Here is a 20546-nt window from a genome sequence, read left to right on the forward strand (position 1 = left end):
GTTTTGTTAATGATCTGCTTCGTGCAGGCGCAAGGCCGCTAAGGGACTAACGAAACCACAGCCGAGTGCACAAACGTGTAATTAGTAATTACTGAAAGCATGTAATAAATCGCATTAAGTCGTCAGGTAAAATCAGATCTAACTTATACTTATCTGTGCGTAGATCTCTCTCTCAGGTCAGTGAAAAGAAAAATGATGATGATGTTGCGTCAGCAGTCCTTTCATGCCCTAGGGGACGGGCACGACTGCGTCACAGTGTGTGCAGCTTCGATATATCTATTCAAGTTTCGGGTCTTTAAGGATAAATACCCATTAGGTAATAGTTACATTTCGTACTGGATAGGGAAACAGCAGACACAGGGGGTCCCTCAGGACTGGTTTGGGAATCACTGATCTAGATAAATGTTAGAATGCAAATGTGATGTACATATGGTCACACATGGCAATCAAATGGTAATAAACAAACAAAACGCAGCACAAATGTGGCATGGGTCATTTTAATGGGAAAAATGTGTTTCATATCAGACATTTGATATTGTACATAGTATATAAAATAAAGTTACATTTTTATCTCTTGTACCAAAACAACTGAGGCACAATATATACACGAAGTTAAGATATACCCCAAGTTTATTAGAAGATGTTTTACTCAACAAGACAAGCTTTGAGGAGATTGAGCAGTATTGGAGTTATGAATCCCAAAACCAGTTTATTGGAAAAGGAACTAAAAAAACCCAACAAAACTGCACTACTGACAAGTCTATGAAGAGAATGCGGATTCAACTTGAATGTCAACCCTATTGAGAAACCCTATATTAACAGTGAAGTGTGATTTCCAAGTTTAATTCTCATTATATTTTCATACCTGAAGTGCCATCAGAAGTGTGTATAGCACCCTATTAAATCAGTGACAGTGGTGTTATGATGATTGGGGTTATTGTGAAGTGCTGTGTCAGTGCAAATGCAGTGTGTATAGCTAGCACCCTATTAAATCAGTGACAGTGGTGTCATGAGGACTGTGTTCACATGAACTTTAGAAGTGAAGAACTAGAATATATAAAAGAGCATTACACAGCATTTTTCACAGAAAACTGATAACTTCCCTTAACAATACACTTTAGACAGGCAACCCTTTTGTCTGTATTGTCCATTACTTTCATGTGCAGTAAAACACATTTCAATTAAAATTACACAACACATTTCAATTAAACACAGCATGATACAAAAGTTTATACAGCAAGGTTTACATTCTGCCTTTGCGTAATAAAACCTGCTATTATGCAACCTTGCACGCGGGTCATTGCATGTACAATTTGCATGTACTCAACCACCCCTTGCACTAAACAAGTTCATTAAAATGGAGAGCTCATTCAGATTAATCTCTTTGCAAATATTATTTCAAATTAAATAACAGCAATCATGTTTTTTGTCAAGTATGTTAGTAGTTTTTGCTGCTAAATAGAGGGACAATCACATAACTAACTGACACCTGGATCTCATACAAAACAAAAAGTCTACATGTTTCGAGCATTTTCCCCCCAGAATACTGTGGGTCCCACATCAATCTACCTGAATAATACACAAGAATCATGTTTTGAAAACAAGACTGTGAATAACAATCAACAATCAGCGTGTATTGTTTTGGTAGTGTGGGTCCGTCTTAAGGCTTAATCTGGGGTACCACTAGGAATCTGTTAAATAATACAGAACAAGGTGTGTCCAAACATGCAACCAATGCGAACAGCCTTTTTCATTGTTGGTTTTGTTTTAGAACATCACTTAAAATCAACACACAAGTGAACAGTGTACCTCACTTTAACAGAGATCAGAATGGGCTGAAGTTAAGGAAAAGTGCTAAAAACAAAATACTGTATATCAGTCTAAATTTCATATTTATATACAAGTTACATGTTTGTGTGGCTAGATGGGCTGTGGATGAGTACCGTGTTTTTAAATATGTTTTAAATACCATATACCCTCTCATATTAATATCATCTGCATGCCTCAAGCTACCGACAACTTTAAACCCCAGAAAACACAACCTGCTACCTGCCAAAAAAACAAGATACTAATCTTAAATGCAAGGTTAATTTTCATAAGGTAAATAACTATTTATAATGATCTACTATTCAAAAATGCACTGAAGCACCAACCAAGATGACTGAAAATCAAGGACAACTCAGATTAATGTTTCCAAATATGCAGCATCATACACAACATATGCTTTTCCATGTATAGTACTTGCATGGAGATATAGATATAGAAAATCTCTATATATATATTTCAGTTTATTCCCAGCTTGCATTTAAAACTTGTAGAACAGGAGTATTACATTATGTTTCCCAGTAAAGTGTGCCATTTTAAAAACAAAATGAAAATACAATTGAACAAAGCACAAACCAATCTTACATTCCAAATAATAAACCCCAAGTAACTTTCTGTCTCCCTTGGTATTACCATGCCAAATCCCTTCACTCCATTAACATGTAAATCAAAAGTGCCTAGCTTCCAGGTTTGCTCATCAGCACATTCTCTGAGCCTCTTCAGAACTGGCTCTCACAGCCCCACCACCATCATCTTCACAAGGCCTTTGAAAGCAGATGCTTTTTTAAATAAAGGTGGCTGGATTACTGTCAAGACTTGCAGGTTCAGCAAGGGAGTGTTAGCTTAGTACAGAACATTTCCACAACCACAAATTCATTTATTATAGACGCAGTTTAAGTATTTCAAAAATTACCCCAATATTAGGCATTTCCTATAGCTGGAAATGCTAAAATTTCAATACACTGAAATCCCTTCACCATAATGCTAAAGAACACAAAACCACAAACTCAAGTGCCTTAAAGTATCACCTCTTGTACGCAATTGAAATCCTCCAGTCGGGATGGGGAAAAGCTCTGCAACCTGCCTTTTAAAGGGTACATAAGGACCTTTTATTTTATTGTGTTCATGTTCCCAAGTGTTGCTATAACTGTTTACGTAAGGTGTGTGTATTTTTTTTTCTTTTTCTTTTTTCTTTTTACATTTTGACCACTTTTTTAAACTTTCTAAATTGCATTCCCTGCCTCAAGATGGCTTCCCATGTACCTGCATGGACCTCTCAGAACTACATTTTCTATCATCCTCCTGCTCACATATGTAACTGAGATAGATTTACCAGTGAGGTGAGGAGGATGATGGGAAATGTAGTTCTGAGAGGTCCATGCAGGTACATTGGAAGCCATTTTGAGGCAGGGAATGCAATTTAAAAAGTTTAAAAGTGGTCAAAATGTAAAAAAAATTAAAACAATACACACAACCTTACGTAAACAGTTGTAGCAACACATGGTAATATGTAACAATAAAATATAAAAGGTCCTTATGTACCCTTTAAGTCCACGAAGAATTGCATCTCAGCTCAACAAACACATTTTATATCTAGTGGCTACTTGTCTACACTGTGATGTCTTCTTGTTGCCACCAAGGTTTTAAAATCTATTTTCCAAACCGGTACCTTTTTCACCACTTCCTTTTCTGTGCAGCAGAACTTTTTAGTTCTGATGCATTGTCTCTGAATACTTTTCAGTTCAAAATCCAGTAAAATACATTATACCATAGGTGAATGACACAGACTTAAATATTTACCTCAAAGTAGAAATGACAAATTGAACAAAACAGGGCCACCAACTAACGCAGCGCAGATAAATCAGGGTGGTCAACTGGATTTTTAACCTTTAGTTATGACAAGTTTAAATTAATGTTGTCATATAACAAAGATGGAATAAAAACAAAAGTATATTGTATAGATGTATTTTCAGGAGTGAAAGCCAACATTCCATGCTCTTCCATGAATGGTTATATGCACAATTCACAATCTCTACATATGTGCAGATCATGCTGGCGGATATGATTTTAGGTGTGACGGGAAAACTTTGTATAAAGTTATTTCACAATAGCCCTTTGAGCCTGTTTCCAAAGAGACACTGCCCTACTATAATGTAATCTGTAGTTAAACCCTTGATAAACTGTGTTGGTAAAGAACGTTATTTACAATACACTACGAGGGAGAGAAAACACATGGCTTAGCTTTCCATTGCAGAAAACCAGCTAGTTCCAGTATGTACAAATACGAGAACAATGGCGCCCACATTGAGGGAGTATTTTCAATCTGTTTTTAAAATAGAATTCGGATGTGCTGGTTTGTAAATGGACTTCCCATTCTAGCTTGGCAAAATGAAGGTCTGGACCTTCCCCAAAGGTGCTGTTGCATCCAAAAAACACTGGCGTATTCTCAGGGCTTCTGGGGAGAGACTGCTAAACAGAGGGTCTGCCAGTCTCCTGGAGACACCCTCATCGCTCTCCTTGCCGTTTAGCCCTTGTCCATCATGAGGTCCAGACCACAAGCCCAGTCCAAGAGGAAGATGTTCGTGGGGAGAGCCATATTCTGTTGTGTTGTGTTTTCCACACTTAGGGGGTAGTCCGGATTCCTTGGGCATTTTGAGGCAGTTAGGGCAGTAAAGGGGGAGTTGGTCAGTCTCTTGGGCAGTCTGAGGGTCAGGACAGTAGGTCAGGGTGGGGAGAAAGGAGCCCCAGAAACAGAGTGCTGTAGTAGCTCTGCCAGAGCGCCGGTCTCGACTGTCATTACCCCAGATGCAGCAGCGAAGGTCGGAGTTGGAGATACACTGAGGGGGCAGCACAGGGCTCGGGGGCTGCATTGGAAAGCCCAGAGTCTCACTCTGCTGGAGGAGAGTACAGGGGGGCTTCCCCCTGAGGAACAACATTTGCTGCAGTATAGCTGTGGAGGCGATCAAACCAGCAACACTGGTGAGGTAAACCAGGCTGAACATGCAGGCCAGCTGCAACAGAGAAGAAAGAAGAAGCGTCAGAGCACCGTTCAGACAGACTTACAAGACTGAACTGAGATATCGTGACATACTGGGGTGCGAACAGCTTAGAGATTCAACATCAGCCAAGTATTAAGGGTTTAGAAGTTTGCATGGACATTTAACAGGACAAATACAGGTGTTTACATAGTAGTAAGTGTACAGTAAAAAAAATTCAATATTTCTTCAGTCTTCTTTATGTAAAATTAAGTGCTGAACACATCCAGTCTATGATAAAAAAAAATAAAAAAATATAAAAAGTGATGGGTGGTTTTTCTGATTGGTTATAAACTTTACCAATCTGTAAATGCTGAAACATTAAAACAGGTTTCATCTTCAAATGTAAATGTCCAGGAAATTAAACCAAAATGAACACCCCTCATACAGTTAATAAATGTAATGATCTGGCTGTAGAAGGCAACTTCATTTCATACCACTTTAATTTGTTAAGAAATCTGGAAACTGAATAGCCCATATATGCCAAATATAAAAAACATGAAATACAAGCATGCTGGCCTCTGCAGTCATGCAATGTGAGCTCCTTACTTTGGTGAAGTGCTGATACAGGTGAGTAAATGCTTGTTGCCATGTTGACTGCTCCAGTAACACACACAGGTCAGTGTAGGTAAACCAGCCTCGCTTCAAACCCTGCTTTTCTGCAATACTGTGAATTAAACAAATTGGATTTTATTGTAGAAAATCATTTTAAAAAAACCCATTTTGCAGTGCCCTCCAAAACTATACCCCACATGAGTATTAAAAGGTTCCTAGGCTCTGGCAAGCCAATTACCTCATTTTTGCTGTTCAATCAATAATTGTGGTAACTGCAAACAAACAGCATTCAGAAATTAAAAAAAATAAAAAAAATAAAAAAAATACTTCAACACTGATTTTTTTTTTTTTTTTTTTGGAATTGAAATATTCAACCTCAAAACTATAAAAATAACAATAGCCGAAGGATTTAACAATGTTTTTTATTTAAATGTTTACTACTCTGCAATTATCAAAACACAAAATGCCGTGTAGTATCCAATAATTAATTATTTAAAGCGAGTTAAACCTCAAAACCCATTTGCACAAACACACAGAGTAATGGGGAGTGTCAGATTTTGAGCATTGCTGGTGTTTCTTCATACCTATGCGAGTGATACAGTCATGTTCCACAGAGAAGTCTGTCCGGCAGTATTCAGACACTCTACTTCTTTTAATGAATGACCATTCTGCAAATTTCTCTCAATATTTCTGACAACCTGTATCTTTTTTCCTTACAGTATTTTACATCTCTTCACCTCCCCTGTTCATTTCATACTTGTATCAAGTAGAAGCAGCGCTACAGTATCTACACGCTCCAGTGTCAATGCTTTTGGTTACTACGGCAACGGGGTCAAACAAATACCGGCTTCATTATTGGTGAATTTCTCATACTATACATTACATTTCTACATACTACTACAAATGTAAGGCTAGGCTTGGTTTTGGGTGATGTTCTTCATGAACTAGCAATAACACATTTTAGGCAACTTACATCAATCAGTAGAATACAATGTAAACAGAAAATGTCTTCTGCTGAGGGTTTTTTTTTTTTTTTTTTTTTTTATAAAAATGGTTATGGGTTTTTAGTTTGTCATTTATGAATTTCTTTTAAAAATACTGTGGCAACCAAGTAAACGTGTGATGGATACTGATAGCAAGGCGACATTTGCAAAGCAGTTTCTGAAGGACCCCTAAACTGGTTACTAAGCAACCCAGCTCAGAGCTTTTAGTAGGTCAGTTAAAATGCCACAATAAACTGTAAGTGAAATACAGTACTGAGAACAATTAGTTCATTAAAAAAACAGGAAAACACACACATGGTATTGAAATAATATTTAATAAATGTTCAGAGAGTATCCATCATTTGTTTATTTAATAAAAATCATAGTATTATACCCCTTCGACATAGCGCCGTAGCAGAACCTCCAAAATAGTAGCTGCTATGGCCAAATCATAGCCGTTGGCATCTCTGCTCCTGACACAAAAGCATTACGACATGTGACTGGTGTTTGAATAGTTTGTTGTTCCTCTTTTTACAAGGAGTGTGTAAGTAGTGTTGACAGCACCTTGCAGTAACTATGTGTTTACTGTGAATTGGATATTTGTGGTCTTGTAAACAGCAGGCCTCCTAGTGCGTCTCTCTATCTTTCCTATGCAAAAGTAGCATACGCTGTGTTTGGCATGTTTCCAAATGCAGATCTGTGAATAAGATTGCCCTTATCTTGCAATGTGAGCAAGCGAGCAAGCAAGCAAGCAAGCAAGCAAGCAAGCAAGCCTGTAGTCGTTAGGGTAAGCTCAGCAACTGACCTGACTAAACACTGTAGGAAACATATAGGGAAAAAATAAATAATAATACAACAAATATAAAATAATTACCAGTACAAGACTCTAAACTTTCTTTTCAGAATGTTACCAGAAAATGCAGTGATGTACTCGGAATATCTTTAAAACTGTATTTCTCAGAAGTGATTTGATTAATTATTAGTCTTCATTTACCAGACAGAAACTGATAACTGCCTTTAAAAAGCTTGTTACAGGCTAAGAGAAATGTAGCCTTGATATATAAATCAGTTTCTTAAATACTAAAGGTTGCATTTCCATAATATTGAACTTTTCTGTCAGCAAGTTTTATTCAAATGGAATGTTTAGTAGTTTAGGGGTCTTGTTTTAAAAATAAATCATGAACCACAGAAACATGTTTTAATAAGTAATACCCAAATCGATTCAATTAAATTTAACAAGGTGCAAAGAAAGAAAGAAAAATATTTTCTTTGCTGAAGAATTTGTGTAATCTAATCATTTAAAACAACCCACCAAACCCCCAAGAGTAACATGACTTCCTGCTGCAGACGGGGACTGCCATCCTGTTCTGGAGGTCATTTAAAAAACTAAGAAACAGAAGCTGTGTTTACTTGAAATGAAAATTTGCCACCTAATTTCAAGGTCAAATAAAAAGACCCTGAATGCAGGTCGCAGTCAACTCTAAATAAAGAGATACAGATTAATACCAGCGTATGTATTAACTTTTGTAGTTAAGCTTCCAAACTGGAAAATGTAAACTAAACTGTATTTGAACCAGATACCTGTCATTAGAATCCTGCATTGGATCAGGTGCCCGCGGGCGCACCCGACCCACGGGTTGGGGTCGGAATGTTAACTTTTTCACGGTTTGCTGTTCGAGTCAAAAAATGTAATTTTCGGGTCAGGCTCGGTTCTGAATTTGAGTCACCACAATCGTTTTCTATCTTTTCAGCGTACTCGTCTGTAACCCTTTCCCAAATAACGTATTAGAAGGTAAATGTACCGGTATATCCTGCACTGAAGCAGGAGGCGATTAGGGAGGAGTCAGCTGACTAAGTAGTGTTCTCGGGTTTGTATTGCCGCTTGTTTGATACGTCGCAACATCCTTTTATCACGTCTATTTGGTGATATTAAACATGTCTGTGGACGAGGTGAAACAAAATTGCAGGGTTTACATCATGTAATGGATAATAATTCAAGATGGAAATGTGAAGCGTGTGGAAGCGACATTGTGGGAGAAGTACAGTCGTGGACAAGTACAATGCAGTTAGAAGCAGAAAGGAGGAATTACATCTTTAAATCTGGAGTTGCTTAAAATCAGAAAACATTGCAGCTTAAAGCCTTACAGCTGCGTGTATTTTTCTGACAAGCTGAAACTCAGAGCAGCCGATTCAAATTCTGCGGCGTTCTGAGACACGGGGGAGGGGCGGAGCCCGCAGCACAAACAAACAAAAGGCAGGCAGTCTTCCCAGCCACAGCATGTGGAAGCGATATCATGGGAGAAGTACAGTCGTGGACAAGTACAACGCAGTTAGAAGCAGTTTGCAAGCAGGTTGACAGCTGCATAAGCTAAACTAAACTTCAAAAAAAAAAAAAAGGTCTTCAAGCCAGTAATCTGTGACAACTGCATGATGTGGGAAATCCGAGAAAACCCAGCAGAGCTCAACCAAGTGTGTGTAAAGTGCCTCACGATCCAGGACTTGATTCAGCGATTAAGCCTGCTAGAAAAGGAGCTGGAGGAAATGGAGCAACAGGAGCTTGAGGAGCTGACACACCCACAATGCATGTAAGTCTGCACCCCTAGCAGACTGAAAGCCACCAGGGAGATGGAAGAGAGTCAAAACAGCTGGGTTCAGATAGGCAGAAGCAGGGAAAAAAGAAACTTCGTCAAACACAACCACCCGAAATCCACACATCCAACAAATTTGAGCCACTTCAACATTTAGATGACCAAAACCAACATCAAGAGAATGAAAGAAACAAAATCCAGGACCCTGTAAACAGTGCTGGCCAGGCAGCAAAAAGAAGGGAGGTCATGATTGTTGGGGACTCCATATTGAGAAACACAGCAAGTTCAGTTCGCAGTTTGGACCCCCTTACTACAACAGTGTGCTGCCTTCCAGGAGCCTCTGTCAAGCACATCACTAAGAACGTGGACAGGCTCCTAGAACGAACAGGAGACGACCCGGTAGTAGTCATCCACATTGGTACAAACAACATTGGAAGAGACAGACCAAGAACCCTGCAAAACAAATTCAGAGAGCTAGGAAGGAAATTAAAAGACAAGACCAAAACTGTGGTATTTTCTGGGATACTGCCGGCACCTTGCAAAGGACCATATGGACAGCTGGAAATACCAAATCAAAACGCATGGCTGAAATCGTGGTGCACACAGGAAGGCTTCACCTTTCTTGAACATTGGAGCACATTCTACAACAAGGACTATCTATACAGGTGGGACGGACTGCACTTAAACAGAAAGGGAACCAATCTACTCGGAGAAAGGATCCTTGAGGAGGTCCAGAAGCATTTAAACTAGAAAGGAAGGGGGGAGAAAACAAAAAAACAGAAGGGAGACCACATCAAAACAAGGGCAACAACTCAGGTAAAACAACTATTAAATGTATTTATCTTAATGCTAGAAGTCAGAAACAAAATGTTAGAACTTGAAGCTACTGCACTAACAAGTAACTACGATGCGATATGTGTTACAGAAACTTGGTTGTCTGAGAGTGATGGAGACGAATATAATATTAGTGGGTACACACTATATAGGAAAGACAGGCAGGACAGAAGAGGCAGAGGGGTAGCGCTATACATAAGAAATAGTCTTGAAGCTCAGGTGTTAAATCAGGACAAAGAAAACAACACCGAATCAATATGGGTCAGAATAATGGACACAAATTCAAAGGGCATAATAAAAGGAGCATGCTATAGACCGCCAAATGCTATAGACCGCCGAAAAGGAGAAGCCATACTAATGGGGGATTTCAACTTCCCCCATATAAAATGGGAAAACCCGATGGGGGGCACGGCGGACGAAATTGAAATGGTGGAAATGACAAATGACTGCTTCCTAACGCAATTTGTCAAGGCACCGACTAGAGGGGAGGCATGCCTTGATTTAGTCTTTTCAAATAATGAAGACAGAATAACTACAACAGCGGTCAGACAGCCATTGGCAAACTCAGACCACAACATGGTCTCATTTTAAGTATTTTTTAAAACCCCAAAAGTAATGACTAAAGCTAAGGTTTACAATTTTAGAAAAGCAAACTACGAAGGTATGAAACAGAGACTAACAGAAGTAGATTGGAGTAAAATAGAGAAAACATCCACAGAAAAAGGATGGCTGTTTTTTAAAAATGTAGTACTAGAGGCGCAAAACAATTACATCCCAAAAGTAGACAAATCTAAATCTAAAACAAAATGGCCAAAATGGTTTAATAGATCAATTAAAAAAAATAGGCACTTTACAGAGCGTTTAAAAGGTACCAAAAACAAAGTACACAGAAAGAGTACTTGGAACTGCAAACACAAGTCAAAAAGGAAGTTAGAAATGCCAAGAGAGAGATAGAAATCAATATTGCTAAGGGGGCTAAAACCAATTCTAAAATGTTTTTCCAATATTATAACAGCAAGAGAACATTCAAAGAGGAGGTTAAATATCTAAGAGACACAAATGGCAAAATCATAGACGAAAAAAAAAAAAGCAAATACATTAAATGATTACTTTTCACAGGTTTTTACAAAGGAGGACACGGACAACATGCCCCACATGTCAACCTGTTCCTATCCAGTTTTAAATTAGCATAACAGAGGCAGAAGTGTTAAAGGGACTAGGAGCTCTTAAAATAAACAAACCCCCTGGGCTGGATGAGATCCTCCCAATAGTACTCAAAGAAATGATAAAAGTTATTTACAAACCGCTAACCAAGATCATGCAACAGTCTCTTGACAGACAGACTGGAGAATTGCAAACGTAATACCGATCCACAAAAAGGGAGACAAAACCGAACCAGGTAACTACAGACCAATAAGCCTGACTTCTATTATATGTAAACTATAATAACATCCAAAATGGAAAATTGCCTATATGTTAACAGTATCCTGGGAGACAGTCAGCATGGTTTTAGGAAAGGGAGATCGTGTCTAACTAACCTACTTGATTTTTCTGAGGATGCAACATCGACCATGGATAATTGCAAAGCATACGACATGGTTTATTTAGATTTCCAGAAAGCTTTTGACAAAGTCCCGCATAAAAGATTAATTCTCAAACTGAACGCAGTAGGGATTCAAGGAAATGCATGCACATAGGAGGCTGTGTGGTCCAATGGTTAAAGAAAGGGGCTTGTAACCAAAAGGTCCCCGGTTCAAATCCCACCTCAGCCACTGACTCATTGTGTGACACTGAGCAAGTCACTTAACCTCCTTGTGCTCCGTCTTTCGGGTGAGATGTAATTGTAAGTGACTCTGCAGCTGATGCATAGTTCACACACCCTAGTCTCTGTAAGTCGCCTCGGATAAAGGCGTCTGCTAAATAAACAAATAATAATGGATTAGGAGTGGTTAACATGTACAAAACAGAAAGTACTGATTAGAGAAGAAACCTCAAAATGGAGCGAGGTAACCAGTGGAATACCACAGGGATCAGTATTAAGTCATCTGCTATTCCTAATCTACATTAATGATCTAGATTCCGGTATAGTAAGCAAACTTGTTAAATTTGCAGACGACACAAAAATAGGAGGAGTGGCAAACACTGTTGCAGCAGCAAAGGTCATTCAAAATGATCTAGACAGCATTCAGAACTGGACAGACTCATGGCAAATGACATTTAATAGAGAAACGTGTAAAGCATTGCATGCAGGCAATAAAAATGTGCATTACAAATATCATATGGGAGATACTGAAATTGAAGAAGGAATCTATGAAAAAGACCTAGGAGTTTATGTTGACTCAGAAATGTCTTCATCTAGACAATGTGGGGAAGCTATAAAAAAGGCCAACAACATGCTTGTATATATTGTGAAAAGTGTTGAATTTAAATCAAGGGAAGTAATGTTAAAACTTTACAATGCATTATTAAGACCTCACCTAGAACACTGTGTTCAGTTCTGGTCACCTCGTTATAAAAAGGCTATTGCTGCTCTAGAAAGAGTGCAAAGAAGAGCGACCAGAATTATCCCGGGTTTAAAAGGCATGTAGTATGCAGACGGGCTCAAAGAATTGAATCCGATTCAAGCATTCAAAATTCTAAAAGGTATTGACAATGTCGACCCAGGGGACTTTTTCGACCTGAAAAAAGAAACAAGGACCAGGGGTCACAAATGGAGATTAGATAAAGGGCCATTCAGAACAGAAAATAGGAGGCACTTTTCACACAGAGAATTGTGAGGGTCTGGAACCAACTCCCCAGTAATGTTGTTGAAGCGGACACCCTGGGATCCTTCAAGAAGCTGCTTGATAAGATTCTGGGATGAATAAGCTATTAACAACCAAACGAGCAAGATGGGCCGAATGGTCTCCTCTCATTTGTAAGCTTTCTTAGGTTCTTATATTACATTATATCTAAAAGCCCCGGGAGCAGTCACATTGACGGCCACACAGAAAACAATTGTATTTTGATTAGACAGAACAGTATTTTACTTTATTATTTTTATTTACCAGTTTGCAATGTGTTTAGCTGTAATTAGATTAGTCTCTACTCTCTGCCTGAGTGAATGACTGACAGTCTATTGTTTTTCAATCAGCCTTTTGAAAGGCTGGCGCCAGCTTGCCAGGTGCGCTGCTTTCGTCAGAATTAGCATCAAGACGAGTGAAAATAAATACTAGAGACCATGGAGTTTTAGAACGCAACAAAATATGGAATTGATGTTTTGGATCAGATGGCACAGAAGTATTCCATGAAAGCTGGGGCCAGACATGGCCTGTTCAGGTGTTTTACAATGTATTGGATCTAGCAGCCATCAACTCCTGGGTACTTTACAAAGAATGCACGGAGAAGAATTTACCAAGGAGAGAATATACTTTACAGTTAGCACAGGAACTCAGCAAGAGGCATTTGGAACAGAGGGAAACTGCCAATCGTGTACCCACAGCTGAAGCTGGCAACCCCCGTTGAGAGCTGCAAGAGACGCCAATGCCAGGTTGGCAAGTGCAATGAAAATAAAACTTTGGACAGCGGTGCCCTGTGCAGAAAGGTGGCATGGAGAAGAGCATTATCTGTGTTGATTGTGAACAGCCTTAGACTCAAGGTAAAGGAATACCATTTTGTCAAAAGAAAAGAAAAAAGAAAAAGAAATTAGACTTTTTTTTATAACTTCTTGTGGTGTGCGCTTCTGTAAAATGTTTTCTTCTAAGTTTATTTATCTGTGTTGTTCAGTTGCTTTTGCTCATCTGATAATAAACTGATTGCTGTTGAAAAATAAATGTATTGCTATCGTTTCAGTGTTATAAATATGTATGTAAACCGATGTTCAGATGTTTATTTACATTTTCTTGTTTTGATCAATATATATATATATATATATATATATATATATATAGACACACACACACACACACACACACACACACATACTTCGGTTGTTCAGATGTTTATGTGACGTACTTAATAAAAAAAATGAATTACATCCGACTGTTTCTCCTTTCATACTACTATTTACAGTGTTTTGAATACAGCCGTCAGAAAGAGTGTTGCGGGGCATCTAGGTATGAGTATATCTCCGGTCCTTCTAGTGTTAAAAGATTAGTCTGTGCGTTGCCAGAGGCTCTCTTAGCAGCCATATCTGGGTTTCTTTGTAACCAATAGAAGATCAGTTTCTTCCATAGCTAGCCAATCAGACGTGATATGGGTGGGACGTAAACACTTTTTAAAATGTTTGTGCTTTGGTGCTAGACTTCCACAATTCAGTTTTCTGAATCTTGCATGGCTCTCTACAAATATACCTGGAGTGTCTTTCTAGCAAGAGAACAAACATAGGACAAATAAATAAATAAATAAAAAATACTCATCTGACAGACAAAGTATAAAGGCAAAACTTCTTGTCCGTCACACAAATCTAGTTGTCCCGGGCGTTGGGCGGTAAGAATTTGCAAGGAATCTCTTAATTCTTCTGTATAACAAAACAACAGAAATACTTTCCTTGAAGCACTTTTTAAACTAGGCCAGATGTTTTATATACAGATGTATCTTAGAAGCGCCCTAAAAATGTGAGCAAGGAATGAAAAAATGAAGCTCTGTTGTGGAAGCTGATTTACACAGGTACTTCCAAGAAATGGGTTGATGAGGTTCTTCCTTGGATCAATAAACAACCAAATGAGCAAGACGGGCCAAATGGACCCCCTTTTGTTGTAACATTTATGTTCTTAAAAAGTCACACAGAACATAATATACAACACCTCCATGAACCTATGCTGTTCAAATCTTTTAGAAAGTAAAATAAGTAAAGGGGCTCCCGAGTGGCGCATCCAGTAAAGATGCTCCGTGTGGAGTGCAGGATGCTCTCTGTAGCCTGGACGTCGCCGGTTCGAGTCCAGGCTATTCCACAGCCGACCGTGGACGGGAGCTCCCAGGGGGCAGCAACAATTGGCTGAGCATCGCCCGGGGAGGGGGGGGTTAGGTTGGCCAGGGTGTCCTCGGCTCACCGCGCACCAGCGACCCCTGTAGTCTGACCGGGCGCCTGCAGGCTTGCCTGTAAGCTGCCCGAGAGCTGCGTTGTCCTCCGACGCTGTATACAAAAGCAGCAATTTTAAAGTTACACATGAAAACCCACTAAGATAAAGACATTTTATAAAACATGCATTTTTAGTCTTGACTTGAAAACTGTAACGGTCCCAGCTTCCCTGAGAAACAAAAGCAGAGTATTCCATAAATTTGGAGCTCTATAAGAAAAAGCCCTGCCTCCCGTGTTGCTTTTGTTGACCCTAGGAATAACCAGCAGCTCCGCATCCTGTGATCTCAGAGTGCAGTTTGGAAGATACAGGGTCAGTAACTCCTGCAAATAACTAGGTGCTAATCCATTCAGGGCCTTATAAGTTAACAGCAAAATCTTAAAATCAATTCTATACTGCACAGGGAGCCAGTGTAAAGAGTCCAAAACAGGGGTAGCCTAATATGTTCACTTTTCCTGGTTTTAGTCAGAACTCTAGCGGCGGTATTCTGAACAAGCTGCAAGCGAGATACCACACGTTTTGGGACACCAGAAAAAAAGTGCATTACAATAATCAATTCTAGATGAAACAAAGGCATGCATTAGTCTGTTGGCATCAGAAGTTTGGCTATATTTCTCAAATGGTGAAAAGATACTTTAGTAAGTTCCCCAATATGAGTCTCAAATGATAGCTCAGGATCAAAGACGACCCCCAAACTCTTCATTTCTAGTTTAAGTTTGATGAGAGGCTGCAAGGGTCAAGCTCATGTAATCCCACATTTCCTTTTAGTTGGGTCTGTGAGCCCACTAGCATAACCTCTGTTTTATCTGAATTCAACATTAGAACATTCTGTGACATCCAATGCTTGATGTCTGTAAGGCAAGTAGCTAATAACACCCAGGCAGAAGAAATATAGCTGGGTATCATCAGCATAGCAATGGAAGTTCACTCTGTGTCTGCGGATAATGTCACCTAACGGTAGCTTATATAATGAAAACAACAAGGGACCTGGAATGGAGCCCTGTGGAACACCACAGACAACTTCCGATAATGACGATTTTACCTCCCCAATAGAAAGATCAGAAAGATAAGATTTGAACCAGGATAGGACAAGGCCAGACAGTCCTACTGTGCTTTCAAGATGATTCAGTAGGATGCAATGCTCTACTGCAGGGGTCGGCAATTAAATTTCATGGTGGGTTAAATGACCTGCGGGCAGCCACAGAGGAGGCCACTTACACCCCACCCCCCACAAAAATGAGCTCTACAAATGAGAACACATACTGAACAATTTCAATGTATTTCGATCATTCATATCATAGTCCAGGGCGCACAGCACATTTTGTATGGCTGCTGCTGTATTTTTGATGCGCGTACATTAAGATGTGCCAGCATGTACCCTGGACCATATCAGCTTTAACTGCATTTCCGATGGCAATGCTGCATCAATAATCTTTACCTGCATATACAACTCAATGTATTGATATCTGTTCCATGATGGAAAAAAAACAGCAATTACATTAGGGAATACACACAAACGTTGTATTACTTAATTTAATGTTTTTATATCCTTTGGATTTTGTGTTAATCTGTATTTTATGTGCATGTAATGGGATAGCTGTGAAAAATCCTGTGTTTTGAATTGCATGCATGAGCGGTGGAAAGACCAGGGTGAATACAGACTTCAAAGCCAGCAGATCAGTTTCCCTAGATAACAGGATCAATGTGATGCTTCACCTGCAGAGGAAAGCACAGGACCTATGAAGCTTCCGAGTCACACTGCAAAAGTCTGCCAATGCAGATGGCTACAGGTTCAGCATGAAAGCAATAAAAAGTACTTGGATTATTGCAGTAGCCAGAGTGGTTTCTTTTTGTCTAATTTACTTTTTTTGCAAGATTTTTAACAACCAAACGAGCATGATGTGCTGAAATGGCCTCCTCTCACTAGTGAAGTCTTGTGTTCTTATTTAAGGTGCACTGGGGCGTTGTTTTGACAGAGACGTTTGTCTTGAATACGCTTAAACAGAATTCTGTTCTAATAGCACGTAAAAGAAAAGCATCTACATTAGTGGCCTGTTTGTTTTAGAAATGTAGCACTAAATATAATGCTTAACTTTGAATTTTTCACTATTGAATTGCGTATGTTAGCAACGTTTTTAGTAAAGCAGATCTTTGCCAAATACTTTTTTTTTTTTTTTTTTTAAATCTGCTGAACTAATTTTATTAAATTAGTTGGAAGTGATGATTTTCAAAATAGCTAACACTATAAAATTGTAAAATAAACGCATGGTGTTTTAACCCTTTGCAGTCCATTTATTAAGTGTGTGTCAGGCGCATCAGGTCCAATTTATTTTCACACACGCAGTTAATTTTAGACGCGCTGTTTAAAAGTATTTTTTTCCCACAGTCAAACGGGTTTAAAAGGCCCTGCATATCAACAAAGCACTCACTAGGCCTCTCCAGCCCCGCCTAACCCTTTCGTTCGCTATAGCTTTCACATATGCTAAGAAATAAATAATAATAATAATAGTCGTACATACCGATTGATCATCTCCTGATCACTCGTTTTATCACCAAACGCCTCAATAATGCTATATTTTTCACACACCTCTTCATAGTAGTGCATACTGATAAATCATCTCTCCTCATTTTATCACTCCTCTAATGGAGCCAAGTCATTATTTTATTAATATAACATCTCAAAAATGCTCTGCAAATGTCTGTGTTATTCTCTGAGCGCTGATGCAGTATTAGCCAGCTTGTTTCCTTATGGCCGCCGTTATCGGATGCCAGGGGCAAGTATGACTATTCATGAGATATGCTCTTTTTTTTTTTTTTTCCCGGCTTGTCTCGGCTCCTGTTGCTCCCACTCGGCCATTGAATGGTTTTCTCTGCTTTTTCCGGAGAAAAAACTACTAGAAACCCGGTTTTTGCGTCTTTTTGATTATGTCAGACAGGGTTCGACATTGGACCGGTTAGGAATAACTACAATGTCGGACCAGGTCCGACATAGGATCGCAAAGGGTTAACATTTTTGACATGTGGTAGAGTTTTAATGACACATGTTGGCAAATTATATTTTTGCAGCTTCTAGCAAATGCACTGTAATGACGAAATAAACAAGCATCAATGTATTCCCTTTTGATCAGCTTCTAGCGCATTCCTGTTTTATGTGTTATCTTTGCTGTGACTTTTTATAAGTAATATGCACTGGGATCCACTTAAAACTAAAAGAACGGAAGACACTACAGTCAAAGTAAACTTCGGCAAAGAGATCGGTGTGGCGATCTGAAAGATGTTTCAATAAATTGGTGGCATTTCAAAGCAGGCTGGGAAACACAGTTGTATTTATTTAGGTCTAAATTAAACTGAATTTTTAGTTGACGCAGATTTATAATTCTTTTTTTAAAAACATAAAAGTAAAAATAAAACTGAAGTTCAATTGAGAGATTATGGATGTTTTACTTCACTTTGCTTTTGAAACTGTTCACAGTATTTCTCCAAATCTTGTGTATACCAGACAAGAGCTTTCTGGTGTGTACTACATTTAAACATGTGACTATATTTCTATATATAGAAATCAAATCATTACATAATTACTGATACTAAAAGTTGGCAGACAAATTTAAAAAATGCTATTACATAAGCTTGAAAGATCCCACACAGAGACGGGTAAACTTACCAGGTTTCCAGTTGGATTAAGATTTCAAAAAACTCACTGGGATCAGCGTAGAGACTCCAGTCCTAAAACAAAAGCAGTCGCAGTTAGCAAAAACCAACCTAGCAAAGGACAGCGTATATACAATGCAATACAACTGTATACACATATTATTAATGAATAGAAGACAGAAATGAAACCTCTGAATAACGTTACGTTAATATATTGAATTACATGCCGCTTTGCAGTTTCCCACATACTTAAACTGACAAATCGAAAAACTACATTTCAAAATCCAGCATGAAATGCAGTACTGCTATTATGGCTTCCAGTAGACACTTGCGATATCATTTTGTAGTTTCTTTGATTGCATTATGTCTCAATCCTAAAACTCTAGGTAGTGCTAAACTTTTGGCAAGAGTTGTAGAGTTTAAAAGCACAGAAGGTTCCCCATTTTTTGAAGGAGAACCCTAAAAAAACAACAACTTTGATTGTACTGCATGTGGTGGAGGTAATAATAATAATAATAATAATAATAATAATAATAATAATAATAATAATAATAATAATAATAACAATGGCTTTGAGGAAGTTCATCTCCAGGCTGTTAACAGTGTGCACATCCAGCTTCCCAGCAGCTCCCCATTCATCATTGAACACCTCCTCCTCCTCTCCCTCATCATACAGGTACTTGCTGGCAACCATCTGGAGTCAAACACAAGCAAGATGGGACTCAATGCAGGGCATTCACTTACTGATCCCACACTAACACTGCTAATTAATTTCTTATCAATTCAATCTGTTGGCATTTGCAGAATGCACTCACTGATCCCACACTAACACTGCTAATTAATTTCTTATCTCTTCATGTCAATTCAATCTGTTGGCACTCGCATTCACAGCAATGTGCTCTCTGTATTGCATGTTTTAGTTTCAACACAATAAGGTTAGTATAAAACATATGAAAATCCTCAGCAGTAAAGTTTTAAAAGCGCTAAAAAGAAAATTAAATGTTCACAATAACACTACTGTACTACTGTACTGTACTACTAGAAATGTGTTATTTAAATCAGTTTAACATTACCTTATTTAGAGAACTACTATATACAATAAATTGTTTTTTTGAGGTCTAAACATCAGAAACGAGTACTCTGGTTGTAAACAAACATGTTTCCTAGTCCCCGTTTACAGGTGTCCTTACAGTAAATTTAATATTGCTGTACAGGCTGGAAAGGTACTGAATGTGTGATTCGCTCCATCTACTCACCATTGAGATCAAAAAGAGGTCCGATGAGGAGATTTGTTGAAGGTACTCAGGGTTTCTGTGTCTCAGCCTTTCAATGTAAACCAAAGCCAACATCATGGCACAGGGAGAAATACACGCTTCCCTAAGAGAAACAGATAATACGAATAATACATACATCAACACTTGCCATTTACACAAAAAGAAAGCATCCCCGGGAGCATAATAGATGTGCAATGACTTATCTGTTACAATGGTTTGTACACTAGAAGTAAAATATACAGTGGTAGCCAAAGCCAGCTATAAAAATGACGAAATATGGTACTCTGCGCGGTAAAACTGAAGTCAATGCGATCTGCAGTTTTGTTAACTGCTCGACTGTGTTATCTGACTAGATTCGAAGCTGGTTTGTTACAGATTACTACTGAAACAGAGTTTTGCAAGTGGATGTCACATGCTAAAGCCTGTGAATATCAAAAGCACAAAGGACTACATTGAGTTAAAGTAATTTGTATATTGCACTGTAAGATTCCGGTCGCATTTAACATAAGTCCAACAACAATCTATCGGCTAAACGTTGCCTAATACTAAAGAAACGTATTGTAAAAAGGTGTCTGCACATGACAGTAAGCAGACCAAATAAATAAATCTCACTCTCATCCGGTGTTTACTTTTTTGTGTGTATTTATGAAACCTACAGTAAATACATGTTCATCATTTATTTTCACTTACCGTGCAGCTGTGTGCATGTTTAAGACTGAGAAATGTTGAATGGGTTTTGTCAACAACG

General features: G+C 38.6%; 1 protein-coding gene across 1 annotated transcript in view; it reads right to left on the reverse strand.

Annotated features, from left to right (window-relative positions):
* Window positions 1-479: 479 nt before the first annotated feature.
* Window positions 480-20546, reverse strand: part of cnppd1 (cyclin Pas1/PHO80 domain containing 1) — a 65617-nt gene continuing 45550 nt past the window's right edge. The window contains exons 4-8 of the mRNA XM_034003672.3: window positions 19781-19901; window positions 19090-19218; window positions 18538-18599; window positions 5409-5526; window positions 480-4835 (exon numbers count right to left, since the gene is read on the reverse strand). Of these exons, the coding sequence (XP_033859563.2) occupies window positions 4200-4835; window positions 5409-5526; window positions 18538-18599; window positions 19090-19218; window positions 19781-19901 (1066 nt within the window). The 3' untranslated portion in view covers window positions 480-4199. The remainder of the gene's footprint in view (window positions 4836-5408; window positions 5527-18537; window positions 18600-19089; window positions 19219-19780; window positions 19902-20546) is intronic.

This window comes from Acipenser ruthenus, chromosome 10 (assembly GCF_902713425.1).
Source record: "Acipenser ruthenus chromosome 10, fAciRut3.2 maternal haplotype, whole genome shotgun sequence".
Lineage (NCBI taxonomy): Eukaryota > Metazoa > Chordata > Actinopteri > Acipenseriformes > Acipenseridae > Acipenser > Acipenser ruthenus.